Genomic DNA, 18,443 nt, shown 5'->3' with positions numbered 1-18,443 from the left:
TGAACAAAATGGGACCAACTTTGCTGGGGGGGGGAAAGGTTGGCAAAAGACAGATTAAATTTTAAAATGCTCTGGATCTGGCTGGGGGCTGTGGAGAAAAATGTTACCCCCAAAGATCCCCAATGCTCCCCTCTGGGAGAGGCAGCTGGGCAGGAATGCCCCCTCCCTCCCTATTCTAGTGACATGACCCAAAGCGGAGCTCTATGCTTCCCAGTGCACACTGACACACAGAAGTACACACAGCCACAAAACAAGGGGAGGGGAGAAGCACACATACACAAGCAGAGATAGCACATATTCTTTGCCCTGATCAGATCCACACAGACAGACATACACTCTCTTACACACACACAGAGCATACTATGATACTTCATTCCACAGATGAAAATACAGACTCTTCCTATGGTTACTGCTAGTCAAGGGGTTAGCAAGAATCCCAGAAGCTATGCTCAGTGGGTTTTCCCTACCTTATTTCAGCATTCCAATCAATAATAACAAATGTTCATGATAAGCAATGCATTTTGAGTTTGGTTTGCCCGACCTTTTTTCCAAGTCATTGATAAATGTAGAAGTTCCACACATTCCTAAGATTCCTCCACAGTGAAAATTATGCAACTGTTCTCTCCCCTCTTCCCCAAAAACACAGCTGAAAACATGAAAGCAGTCTACTGGGATCTAATTAGATGACCCCATGGAGTCTGAAGCTCCAATGTCCAAATTCTTAAACATTAGCAAAGAGTGCTCATGGAAGAGAATAATTCAGACTGGATCCATACCATTTTCCATGCCATGTTTCTTAATTAAAATGGTCTCCACAAGAGCTGCTGTTCGGCATCTTTGGGGAATGTACTTACAAAATCAGTCACAAATTTCATTGTCACATTTAGCTAGGCCTTTGGATTTTTGGTACATCTGCAACTGCAACTCATAATAGAGATCAGAGTTATAATTGAGTTATGAGCAAGCTCATCCATTCTCAGGTCAGAACCCTATTACAGTGTTGTAGTGTAGGTCAGTTTAGATAAGTCAAAATTAACTAAGTTCAGACCCAACTAAAGTAGGTCTTACCAGTTCACTTGCTTCCTTTTATCTTATAAACATGTTTCCCACATTAGAGGCTGGAAATCTTATTATCATACTCAGGAATATATGCTCACACCAAGAAATACCATTAATAACATTTTCAGTGTTTTGAGCTGAGAAGTGTTGGAAATCCATTTCCTCTGGCATATTGCAAAAGTAATGAACCCTTCTGAATTTGTTTACTGGAGTGTATAGGTTTTAAAACTAAGGTTTTTTGCTGCCAGGAATGTTGCCACTCTCAAATTATCCTCAAGCAGTAGGTTTGGGAAGGGGAACAGATGCAGTTTAATCTGATACCTTAAAGATTTTTGGAATCAGAATAAAACATTGCTGTATTCTGGAGTTTATTTACAAGGGGGTCAGGCATTCTGGGATTCAGTGTCATCAGTATGTACAGCAACTTAATTCATAAATGATATCAGTATACATTCAAAGAAATACAACATAGAAATAATGAAAACATCCCTTGGCCTTCACACATTGAACAAAGGTTTAGTGAGATGGGAAACATTCTATATGTTTGGCTGAAAACACATAGCATCCTTGGGAATTTTGGTCAAGAAGGGTTTTCAACTTCCATGAAGTATGGTCAGGCTGCCCTTTACTTGATTTTAGCTCAGTAGTACAATAAATCTATGCAGAGGTCAGCATGCCTATTTGCTAAAAAATGAGCCAACCAAGGATATTGTAAATATGTCTAAGAATAGATCTGTTCAGGAGCACAAGTGTTATCATTATCTAGCTGTCTGAAGAAGAACATTTACAGCAGTAGATAACCTTTCTGGACTAGCTGGCATGTTTGATTTTGGAACCATGTCATAGGCATTCTTACACAATGGTAGTCTCAGAAGGTTAGTGCATTTCTAAAACAACCTGCCATGGTAGATGTCACCAGCTGTTGGACATCATTTTTCATAAATAATGATGAGGATGCCCCTACTACCCCCAACCCCTCTGTCCAGGATCCTCCTATAATTCCAGTTTACTTTTGACTTTTTCTGGGTTAATGGACACACTTCCAAACACACACACACACACACACACACACACACACACACAAATTGGCTCTGGTCACTAACTGTTATTTTCTAAGATCCATGAAGTCTAGAGGCATTATTTTGCTGTGCAATATACCAGTTTCCCTTTCTTTTAATTGAAGGAAATTTAAATTGAAGCTTGGTTCGGAAGAAAATCAATGAGCACCAAAAGAGGTGTCAGTAGGAGCACCTGTGTAAAGAGGCTCTATGTTGGCTGTATTTGCTATCAGTTTTGAAAGTGCAGGCAAATTCTCTGGGTTTCATAGAATGAGCGAGCTGGAAGAGGCCACTCAGGCCATCAAGTCCAATCCCTTGTTCAGTGCAGGAATCCAAATTAAACATTCCCAACAAATAATGTCTACCTTTTCTTGGACACATCCAGCAAAGGAGTGTCCACCACCTCTCAGAGTGATTGTTTCAGCGTTAAGCAAAGACTTGATGGAATGTATGCTTGCTGACAGATTTTCCAAGTGAAATAAAAATGTTAAACTGGAATCTGTCTTTTTGTAACTTAAATCCATTATTTGTGTCCTGCACTCTAGAATAATAGACAACAGGTCTCACCCCTTTCCTGTATGAAGATTTCTCCTTTGTGCTTTTTATTGCACCTGTTCACATCAGTGGTGTCAGGTCACAGTAGGAAAAAAACGTAAGCAATCAGAAGAAATTTGCCATTTGTGGTTATTTATGAAGTCACATAGTTTTATGGAGTTCGGTCTAGAAGTTCTTTTACAACTTCACAGTGAGTGCTCTTTAGGGACAAACTCTATTCTACTTGTATCTACTCCCTTCCCTGCAAACATTTCAGGGTGAGTTAGTTATATGAACAATCTGTCCAGTTAATCTTTTTATGCTCCTTCCACCTATAATTCCTACATGTCATATAAACCCAGATAAAGGTATTAGAAAAGTATAGATAATGAAATATTTTCTGTGCAGTGGGTAAAAGAATTGCTGCTACTGATCCTTTAATCTTAATGTTATACCATTTCAGAATTTGACATTTTTTTCTTTAAAAAGTTTCATAGTACTTTTATTGTTATTGTCTGCTGCTTGAGGATGCTAAAAATCAGGACAGAAATCAAATTATGCACCTATACTGTAATGAATAAATAAATTAGGGAGTTGTGCCTGCCTGATGAAGACTCAGTGGGGCTGGAAGATAACCAATAGGCATTATGGAAGGAAATATGTTTGTAAGCATACACTAGGTTTGTTCAGAAAGCCCTTTTCCCACATTTGGAAGAACACTCCATTGTGCAGAGCCCCCTTACATTTACCTTCCTGCTGAGATGTGCCGACTCTATATAACTCATCACCCATATGTTCTCGGACTGCATAATCTTTGCATCTCAAATGAAAATAGCAAATGTAGACTGCTGCAACTATTTGTGGACAGAAAACATAAGATGAATAGCTTCTCAAAATTTTCCAGGTCTTTCCTTAGCAGAAGCACTGTCACTGAAAAATCCTTTGGAGGATCCCTTGAAATGTGATTTTACCATGAAAGATAAAATATTCATAAACAAACCTTGACCAACTCATCATCATGTACAGTGATGAGTGCTGCATTCCATCCATGAGATTTTTTTTTCAAAATAATTTTTGAAAGCAATTTCTCTTAAATCAATTAAATCAAATTGAATAACAACTGGTGGAAAAAGGAATGGGAAAATTACTCTGTCCAGCACTAGCAAATCTTATTTGCTGATAGCAAGAAGATGAAGAAGAATTGCTTTACCTTCCCTAATCCTTACCCAATCCATGTTTGGATCAGATTTTAATTAGGCCTCCATAATAAGTTGTTAAAAGACACACCCCAAGTACAGTGAATTAAAAGATGACAGTCATTGCCAAGCTATTTGAGATGCTTGTTTTCATGCTGAAAGGTGATCATTTAAAAACCAGCTCCTCTCTTCATTGATTTTCAGTGATTGATTTTAACACAGCAAAATGAATTCAGTAGAGCAGTAATTGGGAACATCTAGCAAGATACTTCTCTTTGATTATTATTGGCAAACCATTCATATTATTATTCTTGCCTTCAGGGACAAACAATCAAATTAAATGTGGGAAAGATAATAAACAATTTGTAAACAGTTTGAAACAGGATTCGTTTTCATGTAATTAAGAAAAATAGCCTATCTTAAATGTCTGGGTGATCATTCCCTAGTGAACAGCTGAGCTTCCAGGAAAAGTAGCTTCTACAGGAAATCATGCCACAAGGTTACAGAGACTCAGATTTACTGAAAGAACAAACAATCTAGTCTCCCTTGGCAAATGCTTAAGAGAAACACATTGAGGTCACAGTCCATTTTCTGCCTTCCATTGTTCCAGGAGGGCCGGAATCGCTGGACCACTGGTCAGCTGAGTTTATGCCAGAGCTGTTTCAGGCTAGGCCCTCCATAGAGCTGAACCTGTGAGCCAAATTATCCAAGTCTTCTTTAGCATATTGAGGAGGATGGAACTGAGTCTCCGCTCTTTTCTGACTCTGCCAGTCTCTCACTCTTGAGTTCTGCCTTGGTGACAGCTGCGAGGCAGGAGAAGCATGTGTTTTTGAACTGCTGTCTCTCTAGTTAATGAGCTTTTAAATGGGGGAAAAAAATAGTGCCCTTGGTGTGATTTATGGAAGGATGTTTTTTTAAAGAATCCTTAATATTTATGAGAGTAACAAGTGGTGGGAGGGTTATGGGTTTGGTTTGGTTATAATCTTATCCAGTCCATGGCACTTACTTTAATCCCTTGATTCCTCCAAAGCAGTTATCAACTCATTTCTATTAATTAAATATATTTGAGAAGATGCAATTGCACATTGAAATGTGGATTTTATTTTAGAAGCATGGGGTTGCTTTTCAGTTCTTTATTACTTGTCACAGTCTGCTTCATTTGGAATCAATAACACAGTTACCACTGACATCGAATGGCTTAGAATTTGCCACTCATTTGTGTTGTAACTCTGCCATTCTTAATCACTTAAGCAACTCCATTACCCCCAATGTCAGTAGCATCATGATAAAGGGTAGCAGGTTACGACATTTACAATGTTTGCCAAAATAATTGCCCTTTTGGAGCATCTGAAGCTAGTAAATTGCTAAGCTTACTGCCTATTCACTTTGTTCCTACTACTCAAAAGTACCCATGCAACTGTGCCCTGGGGCAGAGACAGACATATTAAATGTCTCATTAAAAAGAAAAAGAAAAACAATCAGCTAGCAAGCTGTATCTTCCTTGGCCAGCAAAGGTGTCTAACTGTGTCTGGAAAAGTTCTCATCTGGCAATATGGCATGATTTTGTTTACATCCAAGATAGTATAGCAGTGTTCCTTCCCTGGCAGGGGAGGAGGACCCATTAAGATGATCTGTCTCCAGAGACATACGGACTGCACTGGTGTCTTGAATGGTCTGGGAGAATTTTCCAGAGGCCCAAACCACTTGCCCTACAGGATGGAGAAACAAATGGCATTATTACCTCTAAATGCTCTGTCTGGGCCTATGGGTCTGGATTTCTCCCTGGTTTCCTGGGAAGCTCTGGGTGATAATACAGGCTAGGAGATGGCTAGAGCATAAATGTACAATACTTGCCAAAGGGCTGACTGGATATGCATTAGTGCACTCAGTCATGCTTATTGCATTGTGGGTGAAGGCTAAAAAGGTAACTTATTTTGTGATCTCCATTGCATCCTCAAGTAGCTTTCCAGCTGAGTTCTTTACAATGGTTATGGGGTTATTATCACTGAAAACCTCATATTGTACAGTAGTTCATGGAGATTTGCCAGGACAGATCTGTGAGGGACTTTGAGAAAAATATTGAACTCCATTCCAGCTTGAAATACAGTATTTCTAATTTAATTGCCTGGGATAACTTTCACTTTATGGGCATAAGAATATGAGTTGAGCTCTATCTATTTTAAGAAAATGACTAGGCAGATCCAGGCAGGGAAAATATTTCTTTATGTGACAGAGTGGGGACACAAGTCTTAAAGAAAGCAGTGGTCCATTCATTTCTGAAGAAGCTGTTCATTAAAAACACTTTCTTGGGCAACATGTTTGAGAGGATTGTGACTGTACAGTTGGAGACGTTTATTAAATATATGTATCTAAAATAGCAGCAAAAGAGTGCCAGGTTGTTGTTGTTTCAGTAGTGTCTGATTTTATGTCTTCTTATATTCAAACATATCATCTTAATGAATTTAGGGAAGTGGTACATTTTTCTTAAACTTTTACCACCTAAAGCATCTCCAATATAGTATGGGCAATGAAAAAGGATAAATATATATTTTCAGTTTGAAAGAGTTAAAGGAAACATATTACCTGAAATATAAGAGTTCATATTTTGCTGTAACAGTTTTTTCTTAATTAAAAAAAATGAAGACAGCTAGGAAGTACTGGAGATATATAAGACAGATCTATGAAGATGATAGAGCCTTTCTTTTCTCTTCCATTCTCTGTGGTTCCAAATAATTAATAAACCAACAGTAGCTTGACTTATTGTTTGGATGACCACCATAAAAATCCTCAGCCACATGTATGATTCTTCTCCTGTGTACATACAGAGAGTCTTTTTAGATGGCTGTCAAATTCAGGGAAAGAGCATTGGAGTTATATAATGAGATTATTCACAAGAGATTGTTTAGCCTGATAGGCAATTTGAAAACCAATTAAATTAATAATGCAGGTAACCATCCTTGCCACAGCTGTAAACATGTGCTTGCATCATTGACTTATCCTGTTTTTTTCCCCAGCCATGTGATACCAGTGTAATGCAAACAAGGACTCGACATATATTACGATTGCCTTTAAAACCCAAGACCTGCCCTGAAAGTGCACAACTGAGACCCTGTATTCTGAATCAGAACTGTTTTCAGTATCATTACAATTTAACAGGTAAGCATCCTGCATTGTAATATAGAATGGAATTTAGAGGATTCTTCACAAATGCCTGTATCAGACTGGTAAAAGTAAATAGAGATGGTGTAGCTCAGGAATAAGTATCTTTCACTGGACTTTAAGTTTAACTTTCAAGGGCTTAGCCATTTTAAAAAGAGCTAAAAAGTTCATGTATTTATAACTAATGTTAATTTATGAATATTAATATTTTAATCATTTATAAATTAATGTTAATTGATATACTTATTTATTCTCACATTTAATATAATATTAATATATTATTTAAATTATGTAGCTGTCACATTTTAACACATAGAGACCCTCACTCCATTATATCTCAATATATTCCCAGGTTTAAAATAAATTAAGAAGTATGTGACCAAGAAAATGAATTCTCATAAAATTGTATAAAAGTATATAAAATTAAATATAACATTATTAGATTTTGGTAACATTTTCCTGAGGATTATTGTTATCGGTGAGCTGCACTTTACAATCCTTGAGTGATGATAAAAAGACTAAGAAGAAGGTCCCTCTTCCTTTGTTATTCAATGTCTATTTCTACAAAGGTGAAGGCACTTTGAAATTTGCTTAGTAGAGAGACAAGTTGTTCAGATTTTAAGAGGACAAAGTTAAGATATTTTCAGTTTTTTACTACCCAGTGCTTTTTTACACTTAAATATTTCCAGTACTATCAAATAAGCAGCGCAAACCAGTTGCAAAAACATGGTGTAATATTGAGAAACCTGACTGAATTTGAAAATCTTATAACACGTAATACTAAAGATTTGTTAGGCACAATTTATAAATTTATTCCAGAAGAATAAAGTTGTTTATTCCTTTTGCTGAGGATTGAAGGAAATTCACCCAGTACTGTGAACCTTGTCAATCCAAAGGTTCCTAATAGCTGAAAAGCAATTAACAAGCAATTTCCAAAAATGATTAGAAGAGACCACTGTCTTGTGGTGTCCTTACAAGGAGCAGCGTCTGAAGCACTTGTGGGTGATCTCAAGTCCTCTCTTTGTCTGGAGAGGAATCACGAAGAGCCAGTTTACTCACCAGCTCTTCATTCCACTGCAGTCACTCCAGTTTTAGTGGAGCCATCTTCTTCCCCGGAAGTCCAAAGCTCAGTTTGAGGTTATGACAAGCCTTGCTGCAAGGCAGTAAGGTAAAGGTAAAGGTTTCCCTTGACGTAAAGTCCAGTCGTGTCCGACTCTAGGGGGCGGTGCTCATCTCCGTTTCAAAGCCTTGGAGCCGGCGTTGTCCATAGGACACTTCCGGGTCATGTGGCCAGCATGACGACACGGAATGCCGTTACCTTCCTGCCGAAGCGGTACCTATTGATCTACTCACATTTGCATGTTTTCGAACTGCTTGGTGTGCAGGAGCTGGGACGAGCAACGGGAGCTCACCCCGCCGCGCGGTTTCGAACCGCCGACCTTCCGATCGACAGCTCAGCGGTTTAACCCGCAGCGCCACCGCGTCCCGCAAGGCAGTAGCACTGCAGAAAAAAATTACAATTTTTGGCAGTGGAGCAGCATGCCACTTGATCACTATGAAGTGCTTTTTAAAAAGCTACATTTCATCACCACTGGACAGTTGTTGGCTTACTCAGAGGGAATGTAATGTTTAAGGGCTACTGAAACAAAAAACAGGATCATTTAAGGCTAGACAGATTCTTTTGTTTTAAATAATATTTTATTGGTTTCCAAATCTTAAAAAAATAAGCTTCACTTTTTAAAAAAAGCCATTCTGGCATTAACAGGCAGAACTAATTGCAACTATGATGTCTCTTTAGACTGGAGCACATGCCAGCTAAATGAAAATGCAGTCTGTGGACAAGGGATTAGGAATCGCCTTCTGAGCTGCATACGCAGTGATGGAAAAGCAGTGAACATGAAGCACTGTGAGCAGGTGAGGTTGCATTTGGTTACTTAATGCAAGTATGTGTTCGCTGAACACTTTAGTCACCTTGGATATCCCATAGAATAACATCTGGCTTTCCAGAATGACTCAGCTTGGAAAGTATCTTATCAAATCATTTTGGGTTATTTATTCCATCCTGATTTTCCTAAAACCTGCCATATGGTCCTGGCTTTAATGAAGCCCTGACATTTTCATATCATTCTCTCTTTTGGGGGAGATGGGCAGTAACAACAAAATTTGAATAAGCAAATAAATAATACAGAAATGAAAAAAATCGATAAAAGGAAATGGAACTCTTTATATCACATGGGTGATATAAAGCCTGCAGCTCTGTCTCACTGGTTTTTGGAAGCCCTGTCCCAAGGGGCTGAATAGAACCCAGTGAATGGAATGTATTCAGATGAGGCAATGTCTTCATACAGCAACCTGATAAGCTAAGAGTTGTATTCTGTACTTATTTGCAGGATAAATGGTAGGTCTCTGCACAGTTTAGACATTTTTGTATTGCCTTGATTGTTAACTGAGTAAAATTGCCATCGTTTCATGGGTTTAGACTTTCAGAAAAATGCATCAAAATAAATATTGCCAACCTTCTGTAGGGCCATATAGAACCCTCCACAGAGTCTAGAGAACAAGTAGGACAATCCTATAATGGATACGGTTTTGTAATTTGAAGTCAGCATGTAGGGTAAGGTAGACCAGAACATATTTATACGTTTAGATCAGTAAACATATACATTTTAAGGGAAATAAAAACATGAAAAAGCAATTTGATAAAAACAGTAACTTTTCTATATCTTAAACAAACATGACTGACTTTTTTTAAACAGCTTTTGTATAGTTCTTCTTTCTGCTCTTTCATATTTCTAACTTGCTTCTAGTTCCTGTTCTTTTCTTTACCATCATCAACTTCTCCCTCCAACTGATTTGCTCAACTGACTTCTCCATCTAGCATTTCATCATATTGCCCCTCTGTTGGTCATTAATCCACTTCTTTGTCTATTGCAATTCAAATTACCTCAGTTACTTCGGAATGGGAATATATAAACAATTTCTATATTGTAGCCCTTTCATCCAAGTCCAGCTGTTTCCAAAAACAGACAAAAAAGTGATGTATAAACTCAGGATACTGTACCTAAGTGAATCATGCTAATGCACTTCAATGAACGTTGCTTTGCCAAAACCTATGGCCAAGCTTGGAGCAGGCTGGACTTGGATCAATGAAAAAATGCTAAAGAAGCTGTTTTTGTTGTTGATGTTGTTGTTATTATTATTTTAATTGTATTATAGCTGCCCACTCCAGAAGATTCTGCTCAGCTTACAATATCCAACTTTAGATATTTCATTGGAAGCCCTGCTTCATTTGCACCTACCAGCTGTCAGTGACAAGTGATCTGTTGTGTTTTCCTTAATAGATGAATTTGGGAACATCCACAAAAATGACTGCCAACTGCCTTGCAGAATGTGTAGTGAACTGTCAGATTACAGAATGGTCTGCTTGGTCGGAATGTTCTCAAACTTGTGGCCTTGCAGGTAATTGTGCCTCTTGAATTACTATTAGCGATATATTGAAATATAAAGTCCTGTCCTAGCAGTCTGCAAATATATTGGATTGGAACTCCCAGAATTTCCTGAATTTAGTCATGTTGGTTGGGAAATCTAGAAGTTGTCCAGCACTTTTGGCTCAACAGATGACAGCAGCAAGCCAACTTTGCTTGGGCTTGGAAGTTAGGCAAGGTCAGGCCTCTGTATTATTTGGATGAGAAACCGGCGGAAAATACCAGGTAGCTTTAAAAAAATCCTGAAAGAAGACAGTGACAAATCACTTGCTGATGAGAGAACCATATGGATATGTCCATGGAGTCTCCAAGAGTTAAGCAAAACTTGAAAGAGACATTACATTTTCACTAGGACTGCCAGACTGGGCTGCAAAAATCCATACAACCACCGGATGGCAGTGAAGAAATGCAAAACAACCTTTAACTCTCTGCTTTTGTCTTGTTACCATTCAGATTTGTGCAGCTCATATCTAGTACTGTAGTCCTTCTCTTACTAGCATCTTTGAAGAGTGCCTGGTTGGACAAGGTTAAAATAGACTCATCTTGTGAAATATATCAGTGTAGAATGTCCTGCTTCTAGGCACCCAACAATTCAACTCATCTTATAGAATTACATAGTATGGCTGTGGTCATATAGCATGTAGTCATGTTATGGTTTGTTTAACCATAACTTATTAAATAAACTGCAATGTCCTCAGTTTACCCAGCATGCTACAAGATAAATCCTAGTTTGAAAACCACAATGGCTGGATTCACAACATGCTAAGCCACACAGAGGCAAACATATTCTACAAACCCAGGCAGTAACTAGTATAATGGTTTTTTTAATTACTGTTAATTAATTAAGGCTAGCTATGACTAATACTGTAAATATATGAGGTGTACATTCACAGTAGTTTTTCAACACACTTTTTAAAAAAATCTAATAATGAGTTAAATAATCAGCTTCAGTTGTTGAAGCTGAAATATTGGTGGTGTGAACACTGGGGTAAAGATTAAAGTATTTTATTTTATTTAAAAAAGCTTAAAATCTATGCTAACTGGGGGAGGAGAAAATATTTAGGTATCCATAAGGGATGTTAAATGATTCATGGAAAATATATCCTGTTTCTAGGCAATTTAGGATATGGCCTCTGATTTGACTCATATGTGTTGGAGTGTTTGGAATATATAGTCATTGCAGTATAAAGGTCTACTTATTTGATGAGACTTAGGTGTATGTATGTTGCAAATGTGCTATTTACACTACCTGACATTTTTGGAAGGAAACTTTCTGTTTGCAAAACAATAAGGCCTACTGAGCCACTGAAGAGAAAATACTGATTTGTAAAAAGCTCAGAGATGTTCATATTGGTGTTGTTCCAACTTGAAATTCTACGCAGATGTAAATAAGTGTTACTTGATTCAATGGGACTTTTTCCTGAGTAGATATGTCAAGGAGTCCAACTTATTTTAATTTTTTTGTTCCGGATCAATCTTCTTTTGCTAATTCTAAAATTAAAATGGCTTTGTAGAAACGTGACCACAAGAGGTAACTTCTTCTGTCCAGAACTTGTAATTATTAAATAAATAAATAGAAAGTGAAGTCCAATAGAATTTCTGAAATGAATTCAATAAAACAGATAAAGTATTCAGGGATCTTTTATTAATAAATTAACTAGTGAAACTTCTCCGTTCTCTCAGAGATTAAAATTAGGAGGTTTTCCCTTTTTGTCTGTTTTAAAGAAAGCACCTCTAGAATCTGCTTATTAGCTAACCTTATTTGCATTTTCAAGGCACAGTGAAGTAGAGATAATTTTAATCTTCTTTTAACCCTCTGACACACTGTCAGCGTGCTACTATTCAACTGCAGTCATGACCTTCCCACATCTTATCAACCTATAGCAACTTCGTTTAACTTCACCCACTACTAGCAAGTGAGGAAAGTCTCGGCATATTGCATCTGTAACAATACTGATCTTGACAGCCAAAAGTCTTACCCAACACTGAATAAGGAATAGATTTCATGTATTCCATCATTAAATGGAATAATGTGTCATTGATTCACAGTGCATATGTGAATTTAAGGCTTTTAGTTACACTGCAAATCTTTTGTCTAAACCAGACATAATAGAAGATTATTTTTGCACTCAAAAAACAACTAAAATTATTTTTTTAGACACAGGCATTTACTGATTATGGTTTTTGCTATCACTTCAATAAAGAGCCTGCTACATTCCATTGCCATACTTTATTTATTTGTTTATTTATACATACATACTGGGGTGTTGTATTTTAGTGGAGCAAAGGATTGCTCCAATTATTTTCAGCCCAGATTTTGGAATTGTGTTTGTTTATTTTTCAAATTTTTATCACTGCCCATCTCTCCCGAAAAGGGGACCCTGTATGAGAAAACCAATTTGCTATGCTATAATAATACAGATGGAGCTCCCATTTTCTGTGATAGCTTCACTTGGTGATAAGGTTAGCTAAATAGTGTGCTTTGCTCTTTTGTCTTTAGTCCAGGTCTATACAATTCCTTTAAAATAAAATATTAGGTAGCAGCTACAGTGTTAAGCACCTTTTACTATGAATATCATTGACATTTTTTCTGGGTTTGTTCAAGCTCTTTGTAGTCACTAATATTGCTGGATGGAGATAAGTTTATATATAAAACCAATTTAATATCTCCTAAAGTCAGTACTAACAGAATTTGGAAGATGTATCTCAGTATGTTGAGTTTTCAACATGATCTTATGTACTCACAATGTAACATTTGCCAACTGTACACCCTCTAGTGCATTACAAAATAGAAAGGTACTTTATATCACTGTTCAAACAATATGGAATCTATATGAATAATAATTTTATCCCACATTCCACAACACAGATACACCCCATATTTGCTAAAATCCGGTTATACCCTAAGAGAGAAAAGTCTAATGCACTAGGATTCCCAAAGGAAGCTCCAGCTTATCTATGAAAGCCCATCAGGATGAGTACAAATGCTTCCAGTATTATCCAGTTTAGCAAATTATACAATTTTTAAGCAGGATAACAAATTTACAGTATAAAATTTTATATCCTTTATTTATCACTCCACCTGCTTATTGTCTAAGAGATAGTTAATTTCAGAATAAATGGGTAAAGGATACCAGGGGAGAGAGAGAGGGTAAACCACTTGAGCAGCTAAAGGAAAGATGACTGGGTGGAACAAACAGACAATTCTCAAAAATGGAATTAGGAAAGTTTTATCCCCTAGGGAAGGACCGGATTTCTCCCTCTGGTCATTCAAGACTAAAATGCTCCTGGATTCTCAAGGAATCACTTTTGTGCTGGACAAAGAGAGACCTACAGAAGCAGGGCAGAGGCAAACAGCCTAAGACATTGCAAACAACAGAGCAGCTGGGTCATCTATCTGCCAATGAGTGACTGTTATAGTGTATTTAAAGGATTTAGATCAAGCCAGAGACATTTGGAAAACCCTCTTGGACTTATATGAGAAAAGAGGCAGAGGCTCTAAACAAGTATCTGGAGGAGGTGGAAATCTAAATTTGCATGTGATATTTCAAGTCAGCTTGAGAGACTAAACATGCCTATACAGAAAGAAATATGAGCTGCTTTCATTTTAAATTCATTGCCTAGAAATTAAGTTGTGGTCCATACAATAGAAATGAAAGTGGAAACAGATTTATTTTGTGATAAATCATTGGTAAGACTATAATCTGCCTAACTCAGAAGAGCCATTTTTCTAAAGCCAGAAAGGGGGTGGGGGGAAGGAAATACTTCATTTGCAATGATTCAGGTCATTTATAACTTATATCTAGAAAAGGGAGATAAGGCAGACCTATTAAACCACATTCCAAAGATGATGACTCATCTCAGGCCAATGCAAGAAAAGGCCAGAAAGGAGATAGAGCAAGGAATGTAAAAACAAATGGCATCTTTTTTGATTTTCCTGCAACTTCTAACTTCATTAAGGGGAAAAAGAGGTTCATCAAAATGAATTGGTATTAGTATTAGTACCATTCATCTGACAAACAGAAAAGGTCACCTCAGCTGGGAGAGACTGCAACATTCCATTGTGTGTCAGGCAAAGAAGAGTTGTTCTTTTTTAACAATTAAACATGTGTCATACATCCAAGATCTAGAATCAAGTCTGTTTTCAGTAAAAAAAAAAATACTACAGCAAAAGGATGTGATGTAAGGTTTAAAGGAATGATTGTTATATATTGCTTATCAAAGGCACTGTCCAGGAAAATGGACTATTAGACTGTGCAGAAAAGAAGGGCACCAAAGAATTGCAACCACAAAACTGTGTAACCAAATGGCACTGGAGAATGTGATACAGAGACCCAGATGCTCCTTGTGAATTAGAAACCATAGCCAAAGGACTATGGTTGCAGCCATGTGTGAATCAGTCCAGGTGCATGCTGTATAAAGGCTGAAGGTACTAAGCCAATAAATGTGGCGATAAAGGAGATGAAGAAGCCATGAAAGCAAGTTCACAGCAACATCTGTGGGCCAATCCATGTCACAACACCAGGTGGAAACTACAGTATATATGCTCACATTGATAGACAATTATGCAAGACAACAGATTTTGCTACTTGCCTAGTGAAAAGAGTCAAATATTGGAGAAATGTAAAGAATATACGACTTTATTTAAGCAAGATTCAGGAGAAAGCCTCAGGTTCTCTGTAGAGATAGTGGAGTGAATATATAGCAGGCAACATATTTGAAAGAGCACAGGAAGCTACAGTGGCCTATATCTCAGAACAGAATGGTGTGGCAGAGAAGAAAAATTGTTCCCTGATTAAAATGATGAGGTGGATACTGGAAGCTGCAGGACTGGCATATAAATACTGGGGAGAAAGAGTTAACACAGCCAACTACTTGCAGAACAGAGTCCCCATGAAAGCTACAGATGTAAAACCATGTAAGTTAAGTCATGGAAGGAAGCCTAGCTCAGCGCTCTTAAAAGTATTTGGTTCTAAAGTTGTATGCCTATGTGCAAGAGGGAGTAGGGAGAGAAAGACAGACACCCAGAGAGTAACTGAATTGCAGAGGTGAGGAAGGAGTGATAGGTTGGATAGTCAAAATACCACAAGCATGCAGGATCCTAGATTCAGCCATGCCAGCTATTAAAATATGCACCATTGCTTATTTTGATGAAAGGGGAAAGGAAAGTAACTATGAGGTGTCAGATAAAGTTTCCCATGCTCAGGAAAAATATTTCAAATATAACTTGATAGTCAAAAAGCATTTGAAACACAGGACACACTGCTATGTGAGGACTCTCTTAATTTTGAACTTGTGGCAAATCACAAAGTAAAAGGATTGGGCAGGGAGAGCTTAAACACACTTCCCAGAATAGAATTAGGCTCCCTGGCTCAGTCTCTTGTTCTGATTCCCTAGGACTGCACACCCATGCAAATGCAATTCTGTTGAATTTATCACAGCAGCTATAGCCAAAGGAGATGAACAAATTGTGACTACTTTGGTCTGCAAGAGTGTATTCTTGGTAGGAGATCGTCTTCCTTGGAGATACCTGAGATAAATATTAGGCAGACCAAGAGGAGAGATTTTTGTCTGCTGATAGAGGAGGCACACACTTGAAACTATTGCAAGGGAGATAATTACTCCAGCAATTTTATTCTTCCTGTTTTCATTCAGTTGATAATTATGTCTGAAATTTATTTCAAAGCAGAATCCTAAAATTTAGAATCCATCCTCATTAGGGCTATACAAAGCCAAAATATCATTAAAACACTGTGTTTTTTCCCGAGTCATGCAGCTGCTTCAATGATTTGATTTGAAGAGAGGTGATTTATGTGCACCCCTACCCCACACATTTTAAAGTACCACTGTGTTATCCTTAAGCTTATTTAGTAAAAAGGTGGCCACATGGTGGGTGTAGGTGATTTGTCACTGTATTACCACCTTTTCAACAACCTTAGATGAGCTGGCTTCCCACTCAAGGGAATATACTTCAAGGCAGTTCCTCCTATGGGAATCTTTCAATGGCAATGTTACTGTGAGCACTAAGCAGGAGTTTTTTCCTTGGAAAATGGTTGGAGAAGTTCTCCATCACCTGGAGAAACTGGGATAATTTGTCCATCAATTTTTTCTGCCCCAAAATTGAACAGTAAATTTCGAAAGGCCATTGGTGCTCAGCTTTGTCTCAAATACTCACAGCTGTTCAAAAACAGATTCAGTTGTGAGATGATTTCTGATGGTATCACAGAGAAATTGAGGTTCCTAGTTTTTCTGTTTATGCAAGATAAGCCAGGGCAGAACTGGCATTTGTCATTATTACTATCTCCTGATGGTAGATAATAATTCTTTTTGTGATATATTCTGCAACTCACAGAAATGCAGCTGGTCTTCTTCAAGGTCCCTACTTCAGTTGAGTTGATGACATTCTTCCAATTGTTGATGTTCCCAGAATGTGATGTTCCCAGAAGACTGGGAAACAATTGTAAGAGACAAATACTGTGGCAGCTGTAGATAGAAAACCGTACTACTCTTTCAGAAGTGAACATTTACAGTGATATTTTCCCAAGTTCACTTTTGCCAAAAAGAATATGCAAATCGTGTGGTGGATAATAGCAAATGGCTTTATTAGTTTCAAGTCGCTTTTCAAGATTTGCATTAATGACTGGAAGTTAAAAGGCCATTCTGACTATAAAGTGCTAGGGTTTCTTATCAACGACCAAAGGAATTGGGAAAATTCCGAGGCTCTTGAGAAAATTGTAAACCTAAGTACCAGTAAAATAATTCTGTTGGCTGCAATCCCATGCACAGTAGCTTGCCTAAATTCCTCTGAGGCCTAGTAAGTTTAAACAACCATGTTATCCTAGGATTATAGCTGTTATTAGGAATAAAACATGTCCCATAGAACACTGCCTTTGTTTTGTGCTGAAGCAGCCTTTTCAGTGAGACTTTTTCCCCAGGGATTTACTTATTGTTATAAAGCATGGGTGCAAAGATTTTAGTACAAAGAAGGATATTGAAACACAGCACCATAAGTGTCAAATTGTATCTTAATGTATACTAATGTAATACAGTATAATATACAGTAAATCCTAATAATTATTACAAATTATTATCTATGTGAATCTTTGTTTTCCGTATTGATAACGAATATGTTTCATTCACCAAATCTTGTCAGTTCTTCGTTAATTAGAAACATCTGAGAGAAATGCTTCATTGTTTCCTTAATTAAACTCATTTTTAAGTGCCATTTTTAGGCAAAGGCTTAATAGAATTTATGACAAACTAGTAGATAGCACTACTTTCATATTTCTCCACAGCAAGTTAATCAATAAAAATAGGGTAGAACACAATGTATAATCATCCAAAGAGAAATCCTTATTATTAAGCTAATTTCCTTTCCCATAATTAACCTTCAGAAAAATAATTATTTGAAAAGGATATAAATAATGATACTGCATGGTATTTTTAGGGGTTTGGGAAGTACCCGTGTTGACGGTTTTGGTAATCAAGCATTTATCTTAAAAGTTAGTTTCCCAAGCTTCCTTTATGTTGGTTTGCTTGCTTGCTTGCTTGTTCATTTCTCTCTGTGTGTAATCTGTCCCAATCCTGAGAACTCTGAGCAGCATACAGCAACAAAAAAAAGTAAAATAAGAACGAAAGCATAACACCAAAACCAGAAATTATATACCCAAGATAGATTCCCTCACTCAAATTAGTTAGGGCACTGTTTCTCAACCTTGACAACTTTAATTTCCTCATGCTGTCTGGGGAATTCTGGGAGCTGAAGTTCACACATCTTAAAGTTGCCCAAGCAACTTTAAAGGCTGACTAAAACAATACACCTTTAACTTGCTGGTGAAATATTAACAAGGTGAGCACTGGGAGAAGCGAGTGCTTCCAAGTGGGGACTACCACAGAGAAGGCCTGTCTAGCCCCCACTCCATGAACTTCACGAGGACTGTGGACTCTCAACA

General features: G+C 37.5%; 1 protein-coding gene across 1 annotated transcript in view; it reads left to right on the top strand.

Annotated features, from left to right (window-relative positions):
- THSD7B (thrombospondin type 1 domain containing 7B) overlaps positions 1-18,443 on the top strand; it is a 456,317-nt gene that overhangs the window by 414,635 nt on the left and 23,239 nt on the right. The window contains exons 17-19 of the mRNA XM_063318405.1: positions 6,862-7,003; positions 8,805-8,920; positions 10,348-10,465. Coding sequence (XP_063174475.1) covers positions 6,862-7,003; positions 8,805-8,920; positions 10,348-10,465 — 376 coding nt within the window. The remainder of the gene's footprint in view (positions 1-6,861; positions 7,004-8,804; positions 8,921-10,347; positions 10,466-18,443) is intronic.

The sequence above is a fragment of the Candoia aspera genome, chromosome 1 (genome assembly GCF_035149785.1).
Source record: "Candoia aspera isolate rCanAsp1 chromosome 1, rCanAsp1.hap2, whole genome shotgun sequence".
Taxonomy (NCBI): Eukaryota; Metazoa; Chordata; class Lepidosauria; order Squamata; family Boidae; genus Candoia; species Candoia aspera.
The sequence above is the reverse complement of the archived record's forward strand: the minus strand, read 5'-3'. Positions and strand labels throughout refer to the sequence as shown.